General features: G+C 58.9%; 1 protein-coding gene across 2 annotated transcripts; it reads left to right on the top strand.

Moving 5' to 3' along the window:
- The first annotated feature begins 7,288 nt into the window (after nt 1-7,288).
- DBNL (drebrin like) lies at nt 7,289-19,286 on the top strand. 2 transcript variants are annotated; one of them, XM_074358662.1, is made up of 13 exons: nt 7,289-7,451; nt 10,958-11,013; nt 12,804-12,916; nt 13,421-13,495; nt 14,363-14,509; nt 15,350-15,427; nt 15,793-15,935; nt 16,064-16,109; nt 16,408-16,501; nt 17,054-17,149; nt 17,252-17,364; nt 17,623-17,719; nt 18,188-19,286. In XM_074358662.1, the coding sequence occupies exons 1-13, from the start codon at nt 7,369-7,371 to the stop codon at nt 18,325-18,327; spliced, it is 1,281 nt and encodes a 426-aa protein (XP_074214763.1). In that variant the 5' UTR covers nt 7,289-7,368; the 3' UTR covers nt 18,328-19,286. The 2 variants fall into 2 exon arrangements, with proteins under 2 accessions (XP_074214763.1, XP_074214764.1); XM_074358663.1 differs by lacking the exon at nt 7,289-7,451 and adding an exon at nt 7,470-7,931.
- The last annotated feature ends 152 nt before the right edge of the window (nt 19,287-19,438 follow it).

The following is a 19,438-nucleotide window of genomic DNA, read 5'->3' as shown; positions in this document are numbered from 1 at the left end:
CTCTGCCACCTCAGACAGTGGTCCCAAGGCACCCTGAGCCGAGCGCAGCAAAGCATGGGAAGTTGGGCCAGATCCACATTTATAGGAAGCAAGCCGGTCCAGGGTTCGAGCCTCTTGCCAGAGCTTTGCTAAAGTCTTCTTTAAAGTGTGGTTTATTTTCTCTACCTTCCCTGAAGCCTGAGGGTGCCAAGAAGTGTGTAACTTGTAGTCTATCTCTAGGGCTGTTGTGGACCCCTGTGTGATTCTGGGTATAAAAAGGGGCCTGTCATCGCCCTGGAGGGACTTTGAAAGTCCAAACCGAGCAATTATTTCTTGTAAAAGGGACTTCAGTAGCCTTCTCAGATCGAGTAGGGAAGGCTTCAACCCATCCTGTGAAGGTATCAACAAACAAAAGAACACTGGGGCGGGGAGGCATTTGGGTGACGTCTAACTGCCAGTCTTTCCCCTGGGGTATGTCCCTCACTCTGAACTGACCTGAGCAATGAAGGGGGAGAGGAAGCGGCTGTTGTTTTGAGCCCCTTCCCTGAAAAAGCCTTTTGCATCGAGCCCCGGGCTGCACCCCGATGTCCCCTACAGTGGATTGTTGCTACGTGGTCAGGAGCTGCCCCACTTCTGAAAGAACCAGAATTCAATCTTTATGGGACAACTTCCAGCCACTGACCCTCCTCTTCTTTCCCAAAGGCAATATAAGCATGCGCCACGTGGAAACCATATTTAGAGTCGGTAAAAACATTTACTTTCTTATCCTTTCCTAATTGCAAAGCTCCCATGAATGCAATTAGCTCGGCCTTCTGGGCTGATGTCTGGGGTGGCAGGGCCTTGGCTTCCGTGACTCCGTGTAGAGTAAACTGTGGCATTTCCCCACCTCTCCGGCTCCCATCTCTACAAAACTTACCAGTAAGTCACTTGCCTCGGGACTGTCAAGGGTTCACCAAGAAGCTCGGAGCTGGAGTCCGTCTGCTCTGTGGTCTCTGAACGCTGATGCAGTTAAGTCTGCACCCAGGAAGCAGAGTTGCTGGGTTCAGGGTTTGGCACACCTTTAAGGGAATACGCCGGGGGTGTAATTAGGAGAGTATGATGTTTAGTTAACCCTTCCCCAGTCAACCAATGATGTCCCTTGACGTTTAGCACAGATTGTGCATGATGAGGGGTCAATACGTCAAACCAACAGGGCTGTGCCCGCTGCTGCCCGCAGGCAGCCTGGCCATCCCAGGGCACTGAGTCCAGTTGTTTCGAAAAGGAAGCCAGCACCTGGCCTTCGATCTGGTCCCAGCTTTTGGGTCGGGACTCCTGGTGGTGTTCCTGAACGTACAGGGTAAAGGGCTTGTCCAAATCTGGAAGCCCCAGGGCTGGTGCCCTGCTCAGCTTAGAGCCTCAGGGTTCTGCTGCTGGTCTCTCTTTCACTGAATGGTCTCCCTTACTTCTCCCTTTAGAGCCTCATATCGGGGTTGACTATAAGGCTATTAATTTGGGATTCAGATACAGCAGAACCCAGCCATCCTGAGAAAGGCTCAGAGTTGCCTCTGCGGTTGGAGATGCTAATGTGCTAAACGCTGTGTTTCAGTCTATGGCCAGGCTCGTGCCCCTGCCATCAAAACAAACTCTCAATCCTGAACCAGGTGCTGTGAGACCTGAGCCTTGGTTGGGGAGACTTTCATATCCCGTTTCTGCCAGAAAATTTAGCACCGTAACAGCATTTTGATCTGGATCTTGCTTTGCCTCCCTGCTTATCAATAAATCATCAGCACATTGCAACCGAGTTTCCTTTCCGGGGCTCCCTCACTAACCTGTTTCCAAAAAGATGGGGGCTGTTCTGAACACCCCGTGGAAGCACTGAACCAGTGTGCTGGGCTGCCTCCAGGGTTCAGGGGCCCTTCCTTCAAAGGCAAAAAGGTATTGAGAGTCTAGACGTAGGGGAATCCAGAAAAGCGCACCTTCGAGTGAGCGCTCCCCGGCACTTGGGTGAGGAGGGTGTGTGGACCTGGCACCAGCAGGTGGATGAGAATGACTGCGTCATTTAGTGCTCAGAAGTCTTGCACAAACCAGTATTCCCAGTCAGCCTTCTGAGCAGGGAGAACTGGGGTTTTGCAAGGGGTTGGCAGGGCCTAATGAGTCTGTGTTTTGGGAATTTGGCGAGCAGTGGTTGGATCCCCCTTTGGGCTTCAGGTTTTAAAGGCACTGTCTCTTCCATGGTATTTTTCCCCAGGTCTTAATCTTATTTCTGTTGGGGAAACACATTTTGCCCTTCCTGGCACCAAGGTATCCCAAACTACAGGATCCACCTGTTCCCTAATTTCTTGGGGGATATTTTGATGACCAGCAGGTGGGTCCCAGGGTAAATGGAGATGCAGTCCTCACCTTTCTGGAGCATCAGTGAAGGCAGAGGAGTGGCAGGCTGAATACACATTTTTATCTTAAGCAGATGGGACAATTCATATAAGTTGGCATGTAAGACCATTTCACACCCTAGGCCCTGAGGGAAACAAGCACTGTCATTGGACCAGAGACCTTTTAGGGGCAAGGACACAGGCACAGAGCTGCCTCTATCCTTCCATGTGAAGAAACGGAAGAAATACCCCTAGGCCTGGGCCCAGCCTTGCCCCAGAGTCTGTTCTCAGGGGCAGTAATGGCCTGGCCAGGGTGCGAGATGGCCAGCAGTGCTTAGGGGGCAAAATGACCCAGCAGCTCCAGAAACGAGGGGGGTGGGTAAAGGCTGTAAAGTTGGGGGTGGCAGAGGTAAGGGGTGGTCACCCTTCCCAGGAAAGTTGGCTGTTTCTGCCTTCAGTGTCGAACGTCTAGCAGTGCAAGCTCAGGACATCTTCATCTGAGACTCACAGAGGGGAGGGACCAACAGAATCTGCTGACATCTTTGGGTGTAAAATGATGGCAAACTTGTAGGGAAACCGTAGGATGTATGTCGCCTGTATCTTCTGTCCCGCTTTGTCCTGCTGGCTCCCTGCTGTGGGCCCACGCTTCCCCAGCAGGGAGCTTGGCTGATGTACCCATGTCTCCAGGCCTTTGAGGCTGAGGCCTCAGGAATCTGACAAGCCAGAGGCCCTCCCAGCAAGAGCTCTGTGAACAGCAAGGGTGCCGTCTCTGTGGCCTCTGTAAATGGTCAGGATGGCAAGACAGAGCACTGGTCCTCCTCGAGGAGAAGGCTTTGCCCTTCCTGCGAGCCCCTGCATACTGACTCGCGGCTGTCTCTCAGAGCCAAGTCTTAATCTTAAATGGTGAGCAGACCCCACTGGCCACTCCCCACCTGAGGGCCTGAGTCCCAGACCGGAGTCAGGACTGCAGCCCTCCCACCGCCCTGCTTACTCCGGGTTAAAATCATAACAGGGACTCAACTAGGAAGGGCTGGGTTTTGGGTTTTTTTTAATCTCTCAAGATGAGAAATATTTGTTTACTGGATTCTACTTCCCATGCAGCATAAATAAGTTTTTCTTTTTAGGGCAGGAAAAGCAATTATTTCATTTCTCTAAGGCCATGTGTGGCTGGAGCAGAGAGATGTAATCCTTGTGGTTTTTAAGAAAATGATTTCCTTGCTAATTGACACTTCTGTTGATGAAAACTTTGAATAAACACTTACTGTTTCTTACTGACTGTTATGATCTGAATGATTGTGCTCCCCTCAAAAATGCCTCTCTTTCAATCTTAACCCCCCAAGGTAATGATATTGGGAGGAGAGACCTTTGTGAGATGATTAGGTCATGACACAGAGCCCTCATGAGCGTGCTTATAAAAGACACACACACACACACCCCCAGAGAGCTCCCTTGTCCCTTCCCCCATGGGAGGACACAGCAAGGTGGCCCTCTGTGGCCCAGAAGTGGGCTCCCACCGGGTACTAAATCTACCAGTGCCCTGATCTTGAATTTCCAGCCTCTACAACCATGAGAAATAACTTTCTGTCTACGGTATCTTGTTACAGCATCTCAAATGGACTGAGGCACTGGGGGACACTGCGCGCTTGGCAGGCAGTTCTTTTTCTCAGTACTGCTGGTTCCTTTTCTTTTTAATATTTTATTTATTTATGATTGCGTTACTTTTTTTTTTTGGCAGGAAGGGGAGGTCATTAGGTTTGTTTATTTTTAGAGGAGGTCCTGGGGATTGCACCCAGGACCTCGTGCCTGCTAAGTCATGCGCTCTACCCCATTGTTGGTCCCTTTTTGACAGTGGGCTCCAGAGGGAGTCAGCCAGCCTGGTCCCTCTGCACGTGGACCCAGATGCCTTCAGGACACGGTCCACTGCCCTCAGGGTGTGGAGGACACTGACCACTGGAAGCCCCGCTTTTGTGCCCTGGATCTGTTACCTAAACCCACATCAAGCAGTAAGGCAGATCTGAGTTTATCCACATGCAGGAAAAATATAGAGGCGTGTGTGAATGACAGAGAAATTTGTTAAGAGGAGAGCAGAGCCCTAGGAGTGACCCTGGGGGACATCTGACATTCTCAGACCAAGGAACAACCAGCCAACGAGAAAGAGATGACCAAAAAGAAACAGGAACTCAAGAAAAGCAGGCGTGGAAGAGAAAGGGCTGTGAAGAGGGTCCACGCACAGCAGCCAGAGGGACATTTTTAAAGCACTCCTAGATCACATGCTCTCTCTTAGGGAGCTGAAATATGGTCACACACACACCAGAACATGAAGGGGGATCCTAGCGCCCCCACCTCCCCACACCAGGGGCCCCTCCTCACTTCTCTCAGTGGAGCCTGGGTCTCCCCGCTTTTCCCTCATCAGTAGGAGTGAACCTGGTCCCTACACGGAGCTGGTCTGTTTTCAGAACAAAGAGACCTGCCTCTTTGGTCTGCACAGCCCTTTGAATCAGGCCAGGTGGGCCCCCCGCCCCAAGTTGACTAACATGTTGAAAGGTGTTCCCCGAACTCCTAAAAGTCAGGGGCCCCCAGGCTGGGAACTTGCAGACACGTGGATGAAGGAAGCTGGTAACCAGGATATGTTTAAAACGGAGAAACAAGAGAAAACGGAGAAACAAGAGAAAACGAAGACACGTGGGGCCAAAGAGAAGAGGCGGGAAGAATGACAAGGCTGCCTGAGGGCTGAACGCCCCAGGATATGGAGGGTGGAGGGACTGGGGTGGATCAGAAAATCACCTGAAGGTCGAGTCTGAGTCTGAGGGGAAAACTGACAGCAGAGACGTTACTGCAGACAAAAGACGACCAGAAATTGGAAGCGCTGGGAGGCCTCCACCTAACAGAGTTCATTTTTCTGATGCAAACACAGCGGCGAAGTCTAAGTGGAAAAATGGGGAGACCTGTGCACTGCAGAAGAGAAGTCCCAGGATGTTCAGGGGAGGGAGGAGGGCTACACATGGGGCTGCTGGAGGGACGGCGGGTTTGGCCAGGACCCAAGGTTTCCCCAGCTTGGGACCGAGTAACTGACGGCTCTGCCCAGCAGAGAGATGTCAGCGTTTCTGCCTGTTAAGACAAGCGATAATGATGTGAACAGAAATGAAAATGGATGTAACAAATGACAATGTTTGTGCCCAGATAAGATTCAAAAGCCCTTAAATGCACAATCCAGACCCCAACACCTTAAGATCTTGGTAACTCGTTTGTCAGCAAAATCTGACCTGCACCGTCATGAGGCAATTTAGAGTTTTTCTATAATGCCCTTAACTGACTTTTCACAGACATCGCTGCAGAAGTATGAACGTGTTTGCCAGGTGCTGCTCAGGATGGCAGGGTTTACAGAATACAAAGGGTATACACAGTATGTTCCGAAAGCTGAAAGACTGAATTCCAAAGCACACCTAAGGGGCTACAGGACTGTTGATCTGCATTTTAGGGAGGTGGGGGGGGAGCTCTCTAGGGCAGGGAATGAAGCTGCTATGGGCCAGGCATATGTCCCTATTCCCCTCCAGGTAGGTCAGTCACGTGCAGGTGCATGGAAGGAACTGATGCTGCCTGTGGGAAGGGAGCAGGCTGAGGCACTGTGAGCCCCTGCCATCAGTCAGCCAGGGCAGGGGAAGACCCAGGACTGGAACCAAGCAGGACCCTATGGGGCCTTCCCAGGTTAGACCCCTCCCCCACCACGTCCTCCACCTGCCTCCTACACTTGCTAAGAAAACTGTAATCTCCTAGGCCTTCCCTGAGTTCCAAACAACAAATTTAATCAGAGAAGTGAGAAAATACAGAACTAAACGAAAACCATCAAGCAAGACAAAATAATAGCGCAGCCATTAAAGTCAAGGACATTAACTTCCCTCTCAAAGGCTACAGATAATATTCTGAGCCATGTCCTTGGAGCTTTACTGCAGACACTGAAACCCCCACCAGGTGGAAGAAGTTAACTGCGTGCTGACCACCAGCACTAGACCCCAGACAGGTTGGACCCAGAAGGTTGATAACGTTGACTCCCAATTACTTCACCAGCAACCAGTTAGGGGAATGTCCATGAGCTGATCACACATCCACAACTCCCCTCACTCACCCTGCCTTTTAAAACTTTTCCCTAAAAGCTGCTGGGGCGTTCGGGTCTTTTGCGTATTAGCTGCCTGGACTCGTTGCTTGGCGCCCTGCAATAAACGCTGCACTTCCCTCCTGCACAACCAGTGTCAGCGGATCGGCTTTACTGCACTGGGGCCGGCCAACCCGAGTTCGGTTTGGCAACAGGACCAGCACAGGCAGGTTCTCATCCTTCCTGCCCCATCCCATCCTCAAGCAAACGGCAGGTGAAGATGCAGGTGAGGTCAAAGACACGCAGCAGCACTTGGAGTTAGGTCCGTGGAGGCGGGGTCACCACTGCGCACTCGTTCGCATTCTTCCACCCGTTAATCCACGCATGCATGGTTCATGGATAAAGCTGCTGCTGCGTCTCCTGCCCGCCAGGAACCCAAGGTCCTCACGTAAGCGCACGGACTTTGCGGAGCGCAAGAGAAAATGCACGCTGCTCTGTGACAACAGCTAATTGCGGGCTGGGTGTGGTCCCCGGGCCAGACCCGCAAGGTGAGCCCGCGGCCGCGCAGGAGGGCACGACTTGCCGCCTTCCCGTTGTCCAGCTGCGCCTGGAGACAGAGCCGGCGAACCGCCGCCAGATGCCCTGGCTACTCTCTACCCGCCCACCCCGGGCCCCGCCTGCACCGCTTCCGCTTCCGGCTGTCAGGGCGGGGCTCCCGGCTCCCGGCTCCCGGGGCGGGGCTTCCTATTGTAGGGGCGGGGCTTCCTGCTGTCAGGGCGGGGCTTCTAGCCTTTGGGACGGGGCTTCCGGGTGTCGGGGCTTCCGGGTGTCGGGGCTTCCGGCCGCCGGGGCCGGGCTTCCGGGCGCCGTGGGCGGGCCGGGCCCGGAAGCAGCGGCGGCGGCGGCGGCGGCGGCGGCGGCGGCGGACGCGCAGGGAGCGCGGGGTCGGCCATGGCTGCGAACCTGAGCCGGAATGGGCCGGCACTGCAGGAGGCCTACGGGCGGGTGGTCAACGGGAAGTCCCCGACCGACTGGTGGGCGCCGAGGCGGCCGGGGGCGGGCGAGGGCGGGCCGGGGAGCCCTGTCTGCGCCGCTCCGCTCCCGGGAGGTGCGGTCCCCACCCTCGTCACCCGCCGCCTCACCGAACGGGGGGACAGGCTGCACCTGGCGTCGGGGCCCCGTGGGTCCCCAGCCCTTCCTGCCCCGCGAGCCACGCCTCGGCCCCGGCAGCCTCGGTGTTGGGTTTTGCTCCTGGCTGTTCTCCTTTCTTGCCTGGGGACTTCCCTGGACAAAGGGGCCCTTCACAGCCTACCCTGCGGAAGCCACACCCGGCTTCTTCCAAACGCCGTTTTCGGGGATGGGCCCCGAGCGTGGTCTGGGAATGTGAGCCTTGCTCCGGAGGCGCCAGACAGGGAGGTCGAGGGGTTTAGTCCCTCGTTCTCTGTGAATGTGTATTTCGGAACCTCCCCTTCTCCAAGAATACTCATTTCTGTCTATGCTTGAGCCATGGAGAGGTGAGTGACAGGATAGCGCTGGCTGTCTATTTGGGGAAGGGTCCCATCTTCCCTCCCCCTCCCAGTGACACCCTTCGCCAGGCTGTCAGGGTTCGAGGCATTGTAGTACTGGGAGCCTGGGTCCGAAGTCCCCGGGCCCCCGTACATGTGATCAGCCTGCGAGTAGGGGGGTCGTTCTCTCTTACTTTCCCTTTTGCTAAAGTTGTTTCCACTGATCAGGTTTGAGCACGTCAGTTCTGAGAAATATGCAGAGTGTGATGGACTAAGGTGACCAGCTTCCCGGAGCCTCTTCTCATTTCCAGGGAAAGGGCCCGCTGGGCGTAGCTGTGCTACTGGGGCCCTCTCCACTTGCCAAGTGCCCCTGCTTTCTCTCTGCTTTCCCTGGTGCCCGGCGCAGAGTGGCTCTCCTGCAGTGCACTGTTGTGACCCTGGGGACGGGTTGTAGCCTTTCCTTTACTTCACCCCAAGGCCTTTTGGGGAAGAGCTTCAGAACACCAGCAGCCTGGGTTTGCAGAATCTCTGGGGCCACGTCAATGTGGGCAGATCCTGTGTGGCAGGTCATCATTCACTAGTTGAAAAAACACCTAGACCATGTCACTTCCCCTCTTAAATTCTGCAGTGGCTTCCTGTTGCATAATGAATAAAGCCCAGGCTCCTCGCCTCGGCCGTGTGGCCTGGCTCCTGACTGCTGTGCTGTGGTCACACCTGTTTACCACCACGCTAGCCTTCTTTCTCTTCCTTAAACTTGCACGCTGGTTCCTCCTCACAGCCCTGGTTCTTGCTGCTTCCTCTGCCTGGAGCACCCTTCTACATCCTCTTAGGGGGCCCCCAAACTTCCTTTCTCATCTCTGATGTTGTCTTCTTGGAGAGGCCTTTCTTGATTCCTGGGTCCCCAGCTGCAGTCACATTCTTCCATCTCCCTGTTTGACTTCCTTCGGACACACGCCAGACACCCTCACTGGTTTTCTTGTCCCCTTTCTGTCTTCCCCAGAAACGGTGGGGTGAGCCCCATCTCTGTCCCTGGAGCAGGGCTGTTATGTTGCTCAGATGAAGGATGGACTGAGGGATACAGAAAAAAGCAGTAGAGGATATCAGAGGAAGGCGTGGTCTCTGGTTTGGTGGGTCGTAAAAAGTTTCGCACGCAGAGTGGGTGCGTTGGCCTGGGCCCTGAAGCCGGGCGGAGCGGGGACCAGCGACAACACCACCTCTCCACACTCGGGCTTTCTCCCGATTCCCCCAGGGGGTTCTTCCCCCAAGACTCATGCATGTTTGCTCACTTTCCACACCGCTTCACTGCACCTGACCGTACATTGGTGATGTGTGTGTTCCTCTGTGTATTCCATCAGAAAGTACATTCCACGGGCAGGGATTCCTAGCTGCATTGCCATCACCAGCAAGCAGCAGCTTCTCAGTGTGTGTTTTTGGAAAGTGAGTGAATTATAAGGTGCTCAGTGTTCATACATACTCCCTGAGCCGTAGGCCTGTGCGAGCCAGCACACCATTTTTTTTTTTCCTCATGTTGGTTTGAAAGAAGAGTGGGATTTGATTGAATGTGTGGTGAGCCTCTGACCTGGGAATACTCAAGGAAGTGACCTAGGCTGGGGCCAGGGAGGGGAATGAAGTCAGAGGGCAGGTGGCAGGCACGGAGCTCGGCTTTTGTTAGCTGCCGCATCCTTTCTTGGACGAGCTGAGCTGAGCAGCCATCTCTGGGCCCTACTGCTTGTCCGGTGTCTCTCTTCAGCAGCCGGAGCTTTGTGGCCTTCAAGAAGAGGAGGAAGGCTGGGCAGGGCTCTGGCCACCAGAATCCAGCCGTCCGCACCTCCCAAGTCTTTTTCCCCCCGTTTTTCTGAGTGTTTCTCTCCTTCTGTATTTGCTCTCCTTTCTCGGAAAGCAGGGGTTCTTTCCCGGCAGCCTGTCCTCCCCTCCGGCCAGATCTCTGGGTCTGTGTATAATTTCTTCTGACTTTCTCAGGCTTACGCAACTCTGCCCAGCGGCGGTAGCGAGGCCCTGGGGAGGCTGAGTTGATGCTGACACTGTCGACCCTGGAGCACCTCATGGTGTGTCTCCGGAGCACGGGGAGATGACGCACCACACAGGGTCTTACCTTTGACTTGCCCTCCAGTGGGTTAACCCCCTCACCTCGTGGCCTTCCAGCACTCTCTGGAGCTGAGCTCCCGTAGAGTCGGTGCTGGCGGCAGGGGCTTTGTGTGGACCGCAGGAAAGCCACCTCTTCCAGAATGTTCTTTTTCAGCACCCTGTGTTCTGGTCAAGGGACTGTCCCCGGCCTGGATTTAATCAAATCTATCATACTTCTCTCAACCCTTCTGAGGCACAGTGCACAAGCCCAAGTCTTTGCCAGGATTCTTATGAATAATTAGTCTTACAGGAGAAGAAAGGCGTGGCCTCTGCTAGATACAGAACTTGCACAACCAAGGAACCTGTCCTGTGAGGGGCCTGACTCCACGTTGAGTCATGGCCCCTGTGGCTTCTGATGCCCTAGGCCACCTGTAAAAGTCTGTGTCTGCTGGAAGAGTCTCAGACCCAGAGACACCTGCTCCGCCAACCCTTCCGCCTTCCCGGAAGACAGCAGGCACGCACCAGGGCACCGCGCATCGCTAACAATGTAGGGGTTCTGCCTGCTTCTGCTGGGGTGCTCTGGTTTCAGGAGCGTGCAGGTATCTTTTGTCTGTTCAAATTCACAAACCCGGCAGCCAGGTGAGCATTTCACACATGAATGTCTAGAAAGTTGCCATAAAACGTCACAGCTTAGTTTTCTTCAAAGCGCTCCCCATCACCATAGGTTTGTCCATCACAAGCCGCTCAGGTGAGCTGGGCCACCCGCAGCTGAGAAGGCTGCCGCCCCGCGAGGCCCAGCAGGCGGCCGGCATCCTGCCGAGGAGTTCATCGCGGGGCCCGCGGCAGCCCACAGCGCTGCCGTCGGGCTGAGCCCTTTGGGGTGCAGCACGGAGCCTTGGCGGCTGCAGTGAGGACAGACGGTGACCCGTGCTGTTTGTGTTTTGTTTCAGGGCTCTCTTCACCTACGAAGGGAACAGCAATGACATACGTGTGGCCGGCACTGGGGGTGAGTACGATCAGGCGAGGAGGCCAGGGGGCTCTTGTGGGGCGTCAGGAGTGAGGACGGGGGAGTGGGGGATGCGCGGAGTGGGGAGAGTCGTGATGTCAGTTGCCCCATCTCTGCTGGCATTTCAGCCATCACAGCCGGAGGCAGGAGACTCGGTGCGTAGGTGTCGCCTGCATGTGGCCTGACTGCAGTGACACCCTCCCTGGCTTAGGGTGAGCCCACCCCACATCAGTGTCAATGTTGGGGAGTTCCCTGGTCCCCCGATCCGGGGGTGGACCAGGCATAGCGGCTGCAGCCCCGCAGGCAGGGCAGAGGCCTCCACCGAGCAGTGTGGGGCCCCACGCCCTCACAGCTACTCTGGCCACCTTTGGGTTTCAGGTGTTTCTTAGTGAAAATACGTCCTTCTTGGCTCTCTCCGCCTCGTGGTGCAAGGCAGCGCTGCTCTCTGTCTGTGTTGCAGTCGGGAGGAGCCGGGACGGGAAGCGGGCCTGCGCTCTCCAGCTTGCAGGCAGCCCAGGGCCTGGCCCGTGCCGCATGCCCAGCCCGGGGCTGCGGCTGGGAGGGTGATGGTCCCTGGGAGCTGGGTGCCGGTGGAGTAGGAGGAGGTGCCGACGTCCTGCCCCTGCCCTCCTCCTGGGGGCTCAGTGCCTGCAGGGCACACCCTCGCCCGGGCGATCACGTCAGTGCACGTGGTCAGCTGGGACGCGGTGGCCTGGACCAGTGCTTCTCAGATACGGGGTGAGGAAGTTCCTCAGGAGGAGGTGGCCCTCGGCCAGTGCTGGGCAGAGGCTGTCCGAGGGGTCTGGGCTGAGACACTGGGCTATAAACTGCAGGCCCCCCGCCTGATACCCTGACTCCTCGGCTGACCTGCGTGACACAGCTTGGTTTCCCTTTGTTTCTCACCAATGGCTCAGCTGACTTGTTGATAGAAAGCCCCTCCCTCTTACAAGCACCTCTCCGTGACGGTGCCCTTCCTAGGACTGCCGCTGGCGGCGGCCTCGGGGGCACTGGGCTGCGGAGGGGACTGGGAGGTGCGGAGTTCAGCCGAGTCTCATACCACCCTGCAGTGGTGTTTGCGCTCTGCCGCGAGTGCCCGACGCAGGGCCTCGGGACCGCCCCGGGTTCCCTGCAGCCCCGTAGCTACTCGTCATAGTCTGGGGAGGTTTGGGGTACCTGATAAGAACCCCAAACTCCAGTACGTGCTGGAGGTCACAGCCTTCGTGTCGGGGGAGGATGGCCCAGGGTGGCCCACTCTTGTGTCCCCATCACTCCCTTATCCCTACGCAGAGAGTGTAAGAGCCGAGCCCCGTGTGGCTGTGGGATGTCAACATCGGCTTGGGACCCCCTGGGTGGCCCTGGATTCTGAGCAGACGTCTGGGTGGGGGCAGGGGGACTCACAGCGGGCCCTGCTAATCCAGGTCGCTTTGTGGAGTCTAGGAAATGGTAAAATCGTAGAAACCCTCCATTTGGAGGTCTGGTGCCTGCCTGGCTTGCAGCAGACACGACATTTTTATTTCTGGAATTACCTGTGGGTTTACAGGAGTGGTTTATAGACTAGTGTGGGTAAAAAAAAAATCACCCCAGGTGCATTTCACAGACACAGACCCCGGGTCCCCTCCTGTTCTTGTAAGTTAGCTCAGTGGGGGCAGGCCCAGGAGACGGGTTCTGACGCAGGCGGGGCTGAGAACCCTGGTTTCGAGGCAGCTCGGGTTTCCGTCCCCGGTGGACTAGGTGCCAGGGCGGGTGCCGGCTGCCCGGGCTGCCTCTGACCCTCCCCGTCACTGCCGCAGACGGGGGCCTGGAGGAGATGGTGGAGGAGCTGAACAGCGGGAAGGTGATGTACGCCTTCTGCAGGGTGAAGGACCCCAACTCCGGCCTGCCCAAGTTTGTCCTCGTCAACTGGGTATGTGCAGCCTGCAGGCTTCGAGTTCCCATCGAGGTGGGACCTGGAAGAACCCCCTTTTCTTCTTTCCTCCTCCGCCTTGTGTGACTGGAGCAGCTCAAATCTGGTGAATGAACAGGACAGTGGACGATTGAGTGTGGCCCAGACAACACGTGGGGCCTTCCGAGTGCCAAACTCACTCCCCAGCCCGGACTACTCCTGTAAAATGGGCGATCCCGGAACACTCACATCCTTGCCCTCTCTGGGTGGTCATCGTGAGGGAGCAGAGGGGCTGGATGAGGGCTGGGAAGGCTCTGGGGGCTCTAATGAAATGGAGCCCCTTGGGTGGGGACAAGGGAGCTCTAAGGTAACCGCCCCACAGTGGGAGCTTACGGTGTCCTCTGCAGTTTTCTCTTTCCTGGGACACAGGGAAACCGCTAAGTCCCCGGCGTGGGCAGTGGCCTTGGAGGGAGACCTGGGTCACACGGGGAAGTGGCAGGTCATGGCGGGTGTGTTGTGTTGCAGACCGGCGAGGGTGTGAATGACGTGCGGAAGGGAGTGTGCGCCAACCACGTCAGCACCATGGCCAGCTTCCTGAAGGTGAGGGCGGCTCCCCATGGGGCCTCAGAGTTCGCTGGGTCCCAAGGTCCCAGGGTGGGGATGAGCGGGAACCACAGCCAGGGGTGAGGGTGTCGCCCACGTCGCGATGCTCCACCTGGGCAGAGGCCGCTGGGCCCTTTGCTCAGGATGTAGCCAGAGCCACCTGGCAGCTGGCTTCAGCGGGGAGGAAGGGCAAAGGCCCACCAGGAGACCGCGCTGGAGCGGTGCTGTCAGGGTTTGGAGGGGAGGGGCAGTCGCTTACACCCACAGCCTCGCCACGCACGTTCCCTTTGTCGCTCTCCTTTCCAGCCCGTTGCTGAATGTATTCATGTCTGTCACCATACACTGGAACCTGGCTTAGTTTCAAAAGCATTTCGTATCCAACAGCATTTGTTCCTCGCTTGCCAGCTTGCTTTTTTCATTCCTCTGACTACTGGCGAGGAGACTCAGGACTTTGTTTTCCAGTAATCCAGGTGTGCCTCAGTTTCCCCATCTTGGAGCTGAAAGAGAGGGTCCCAGACTTACTGAGTAACTGAGGTCGTGGGTCTGACTTCTCATGAAGAAATCAGTAACTTGCATTTTGTACAAACAGTGCTTGTTTCCAGGTGTTTTTTCAGGTTTAGTTTTCGTTGACTAGAATGAAGCACTGCCCTGCCTGGGTTGTCTGTAGCACCAGGAACAGGCCACAGGCCACATGGTGGCTGGCACGGGCCTCACGTACAAGCTGCGGCAAGGACGAACGTCTGAGGGCTCGAGAAGAGCGTGCCTTGGTTCCCGGCAGGGCCTCCTGCCTGCGCGCCCTGTGAGCGCCTGTCCCCTCCTGGGGTCGCGGTGCCTTGCCTTCGTGACCTGCTGCTCCTGCCGTAGGGGGCCCACGTGACCATCAACGCCAGGGCCGAGGAGGACGTGGAGCCCGAGTGCATCATGCAGAAGGTGGCCAGGGCCTCGGGTGCCAACTACGCCTTCCACAAGGAGAGCGGCCGCTTCCAGGACGCGGGCCCCCAGGCCCCAGTGGTGAGTGCTCCCTGGGCCTGGGGCGGCCAGGCAGGACTGAAGTTCCTGGCTTCCAGACTGACTGGACCTGCCCTCTGTGCTTTATCCCTCGAGGGGCTGGGCTCCCCGCTGCCTGGTTTCCCGTCCTGGATCGGGAGCCCCATGCCTGACGGGAGCAGAAGCTGCATCCTGGTGGGGCGGGCCCGAATGGGCGCGAGGAGCGGCCCCTGAGCCTGCCTGGTGGCTCCCCCCACCGGCTGTCCGGAAGCTCTGACGCTCGGTCTACGTGATCACAGTTTCTCTGCAGGGAGATGCCACCCCCTCTCAAGGCCATGGCACCAACATGGTCGGTGCGGCCCTGGCTGGTGGCCACTTTGGAGAAACTTCAGGTGGTGGACAGACCGGTCAGGCCCCTCCAAGTTGCGGGCAGACACCTGCCGGCCTGTGCCTGGAGCTGGCTGGGGAGCTGAGTCTCCCGGCGCACAGCTGGGGTCCTAGGGGGCTCTGCCATGGCGGTCAGCCGCCGGTGGCTGGTGGGCCGTCCGCCTAAGGACAGCCTCTGTCCAGAGGCCTGCCTCGGAACCGCCAGCCTCCGGGAATCTCAGGCAGGCCAAGGGGCCTTTCCCGCCTTGGATTCCGTCCCCCAGGGCCTGCTGCCACCAGAGACTCCACCAGCGTTGTCTGGGGTTGAGCCTCCCGGCTTGGCAGTGTCCAGGGCCTTTCAGGCCATCTTGGTGCCAGTCTCCTTAAGGGTCACCAGGCCAGGCGCTGCTCCGCCTGCCAGCAGTCGGCCTGACAGTTCTCACCTGTGCTCGGCGCCCCTGTCCGCCGCCCTGCAGCGAATCCTCTGTCCCCCCGCAGGGCTCCGTGTACCAGAAGACTAACGCCGTGTCTGAGATCAAAAGGGTCGGCAAAGACAGCTTCTGGGCCAAAGCCGAGGTGAGTGCCGCCCAGGGCAGGACGGCGATGAGAGCTGGCGTTTGTGGGGCGTCGTGACTGCAGCAGACGTGAAATATTTCGCTTGCTGTGTCTCAGTTTTCCTTACAATAAGCCCATAGAACAAAGGTGCCTGTCAGCGCCCGTTTATGGAGGGTCAGAGTGAGGCTCAGCGGTGTTAACGTAACAAGGCCAGTGGGTGTCGCTCTGGAGCCCACGGCCCCTGCGGGCTGCCTGGGGGGGACGGGGAGAGAAGGCAGGTCTGCGAAGCCCGCCTGCGGTGCGGGAGCTGCTGCCCGCGATGCCCGCCTGCGGTCTGTGCCAGGGGCTGAGTGGGGCGGGCCGGGCCGGGCCGGCTGTCCCTGCAGAAGGAGGAGGAGAACCGGCGGCTGGAGGAGAAGCGGCGGGCGGAGGAGGAGCGGCAGCGGCTGGAGCAGGAGCGGCGGGAGCGGGAGCTGCGGGAGGCCGCCCTCCGCGAGCAGCGCTATCAGGAGCAGGCCGGCCCCCAGAGGTGAGGTGGGGGCTGCCGCCTGGCGCCGCCGGCCTTCTCTCCCCGACTTCCCGCGCCCTCGAGAGAGCCCCCTGGAGGCAGGCCGGGCGGAGGCCGGCTGCAGCTCCCCCCTCTGCCCCTTCCCGCAGGAAGAGTGAGCAGCACGAGGTGGCTTCCAGGAGCCGAGAGGAGCAGGTGAGGCTCGGATGCGTGTCCCTGCCCCACCGGGGGCGGGTCCGGGACAGGCGCGCGGGCTGCCTGTCGTGAGCCCTCGTGGCCATGTGTGTTTCTGCTCATGTGCACGCCCAGCCCAGCAGGCCTGTGGGAGGGGCTTACTGCCAGGGCCCTGCCTGGACCGATGGCGGGGGCCCCGGACGAGGCCTGTGGGCCCCTCAGCTTCAATGTTTGGCTTCCGGGCTCGGCTGCAGGGAGCCAGGCGGGCCGAGGGGCTCTGGGTCCTCGCTCATTGCGGGGTCCGTGTGCGCCCCGCCAGGAGCCTGTCTGCCAGCAGCCGCCACACCCCCGGGAAATCTTCAAGCAGAAGGAGAGGGCCATGTCCACCACATCTATCTGCAGCCCGCAGCCAGGTGAGGCTTCCCTCTGGGCCCAGCTGTGAGGCGGGGGAGGCTGAAGGCGAGCCTGGGGTCCCAGTGCAGGGCCTCCCGAGTTGGCGACAGATGTCGCAGAGCTGACAGGGAGGGGCGAGTAAGGGGGACTTCCAGGAGGGGAGCCGGGGACCCAAATGTCCCCTTCCTGCTCTCGACCTCTTCTTGGAGGTGGGACAGGGAGGGCCACGTGTGGCCCCAGAGGGGGTGCCCTGTAAACGTTGGCTGTTAGCTGGGTCCCAGGCACCTGCGTCAGTCACCTCTCTGGTCCCGGAAAGAGACTGGATTGCAGTGCTGGTCGGCACTTTAACACTGCACGGCGTGACCCCCCGGGGCTGCTGGGGTGTACGCTGTGAGATCGTGGCGTGGTGGTCCCGCAGCTGCTCCGTGTCGCCATTCATTCCCTGTGTGACAGCCGCTGTCCCAGAACAGGTCTACCCTCCGGGCAGTACAGCACGTGGAAAAGGCAGAGACCACTTGGTTCTCCCCCTTTGCAGCTCCGTGAGGCCTTACACGTTTCTCACTGGTTTGCAGGCAAGCTGAGGAGCCCCTTCCTGCAGAGGCAGCTCACCCAGCCGGAGACCCCTCTCAGCAGAGAGGCGGCCCACGCCCCCTCAAGGCCCAGGGCAGGCAAGGCGCTCAGCTGCCCCGTGATGGGGTTGGGGGCGGGAGGGGGACACGGGATGTCCTTCCCCTCTCCCCAGGCTCAGTGGGCTGCTTCCTCCTGTGCAGATCCCCGCGAGGAGCCGGTGCCCAGCACCCCTCCGTGTCTGGCGCAGGTGGAAGCAGAGGCTGTGTACGAGGAGCCCCCAGAGCAGGAGACCCTCTACGAGGAGCCTCCAGTGGTGGGTTCCCTGCGGCAGGGCGGGATGGAAGGGGCCCCGTGCCCAGGAGCGCGCTCCCTGGCCACGCCGATCGTGGGGTGCCTGCCTCTTCCATGGCTCACTGCCTGTGAATTACCCTACTCGGTTTTGAGGTAGCTCCTGCCCTCTGTGTGCCGGGCCCCTTCCCCCAAGTCTGCCGTGAGCCCTGGCCACGGGCAGGGCTGAATCCGGGGTAACAAGGACCCCAGACTTCTCTTGTGCTTTCCCATCCACGGGCAGGTGCAGCAGCAAGATGGCAGCTCCGAGCACGTTGACCACTACCCGGGGCTGAGTGGGAAAGGGCTCTGTGCCCGGGCCCTGTATGACTACCAGGCAGGTAATGTGCTGTAGGCTAGCCCCCTCGGACCGCAGGGCCCAGGAGCAGGAGGCAGGGTGTGGGGGCTCCCTCGGGGGCACAGCCCCACGGGGCATCGGACGTGAAGACGGGGGTGGGGGTGAGCAGAGAGAGTGAGTGGACGCCCTGCACAGCCCAGGCCGCCCTGCGCGCTCTGGGAAGCTGCTGGCTGTTCCCTGGTGTGCATCCCAGTTGCCCCCTTGCTCTAGTGACCAGAGGGATGGGCCAGGCCTGGCTGCGGGCACCCTGCTGACCCTGGGTGGAGGCCTTGGGGAGCAGGCTGGCGTGTGGAAGCACCACACTCCAGCCTTTCGCTGGAATGGTGGGCCCAGAAGTAGCCGCTGTAGGAAGGGGTGTCCTGGGGGAAGGGGCACAGGAGCTGCGTGGGGACAGGCTTGGGGCCGGCGCCCAGGGCCCCCAGCACAGCGTCTGGGCTCGCCTTCCCTGCAGCCGACGAGACCGAGATCTCCTTTGACCCTGAGAACCTGATCACGGGCATCGAGGTGATCGACGAAGGCTGGTGGCGAGGCTATGGGCCCGACGGCCACTTCGGCATGTTTCCCGCTAACTACGTGGAGCTCATTGAGTGAGGGCCCCCGGGGGCTGGCTGCAGCTGCGCGCCGGCCTCGCCCGCCCCCCCCCCCCCGGACGTGGTTTCCTCGCTGCTGGAAGCGGTGGCGTGAGGGTTGTAAGCAGCGCTTCTCCAGGAGTGGGACCCCCTGATGAGGACACGCCCCTGGGCTCCCTCTGGCTTGGGGGGTTTCGCCTCTGTTACCCCAAACTCAGCGACACCTGGTGGCCTCCCAGCGTGCTCCCAGCAGTGTCCCGAGTCCTCCCGACCAGCCTGGCCCTCGCTCCCCAACAGAGGACACTGACCGCGCCCTGTCCGGGGCCAGCCTCTCAGTGACCTCCGCTCGAGGTGCGCTGCTCTGCCGAGCTGGGCGGTCTGCAGGGGCGTCTGGAGGCCTCCCTCCTTCTGCATTGGCCTTTTTCTCTTTTTCCTCCTGTCTCTAAGGGGTGGTGGCTATTAGCGACCCTTGGGGACAGTGAACTTCAGAGTTTATGACCAAAGTCGGAGTGGGTCGTGACAATTTGGGACGCAGTCGTCACTCTCTCTGGATCCTGCTCTGTGCTCGTTTCTCTGTCCCTCTGCCTGGGCCGGGGGCAGTGGAGACGGACGACGAAGTCCCCGTCTGAACACGTGGCGGAAGGAGGAAGAACGCCCACAGACGCGGCGGGGCCTTGCCCGCAGGTCTGCTGGGCCTGCTGGGCGCTGCTCGGTTGGTCCGGTTCAGGAAAAGTGACCACAGCGGCCTCTTCCTTTTGTCGTCCCTTCTCTCTGCCCCAGCCCACTCGTGTCTGCTTCTGGGGTAAGAATTGCCCCACACAGGCCCTCGTTCTGATCTAGCCCGTTGTGGCCTGAGTGCCCCCTTTGGGAACAAACCCCTTTCTGGGTGTCTTTGGCGGGTGTGGGTGACATGTGTGCCCTCAGACCTTTGACCAACCATTAGCCGCCTGGAAGAGGCATAAAGGTGAAGATGTGATGGAAGTCCGCCTCCTTCATTTCAGTTCTCTGGGAGGGGCCGAGGACCACCCTGATCCCTGCCATGAGTGTGTGCGTGCAGTGAGGCACCTGGCACCCACGGAGCGTCTGGGGACCTACAGCCCCTCTCGTGTTCCGGAAGGTGCTAGGTGGGAGTG

Source organism: Camelus bactrianus, chromosome 36 (genome assembly GCF_048773025.1).
Source record: "Camelus bactrianus isolate YW-2024 breed Bactrian camel chromosome 36, ASM4877302v1, whole genome shotgun sequence".
Classification (NCBI taxonomy): domain Eukaryota; kingdom Metazoa; phylum Chordata; class Mammalia; order Artiodactyla; family Camelidae; genus Camelus; species Camelus bactrianus.
The sequence above is the reverse complement of the archived record's forward strand: the minus strand, read 5'-3'. Positions and strand labels throughout refer to the sequence as shown.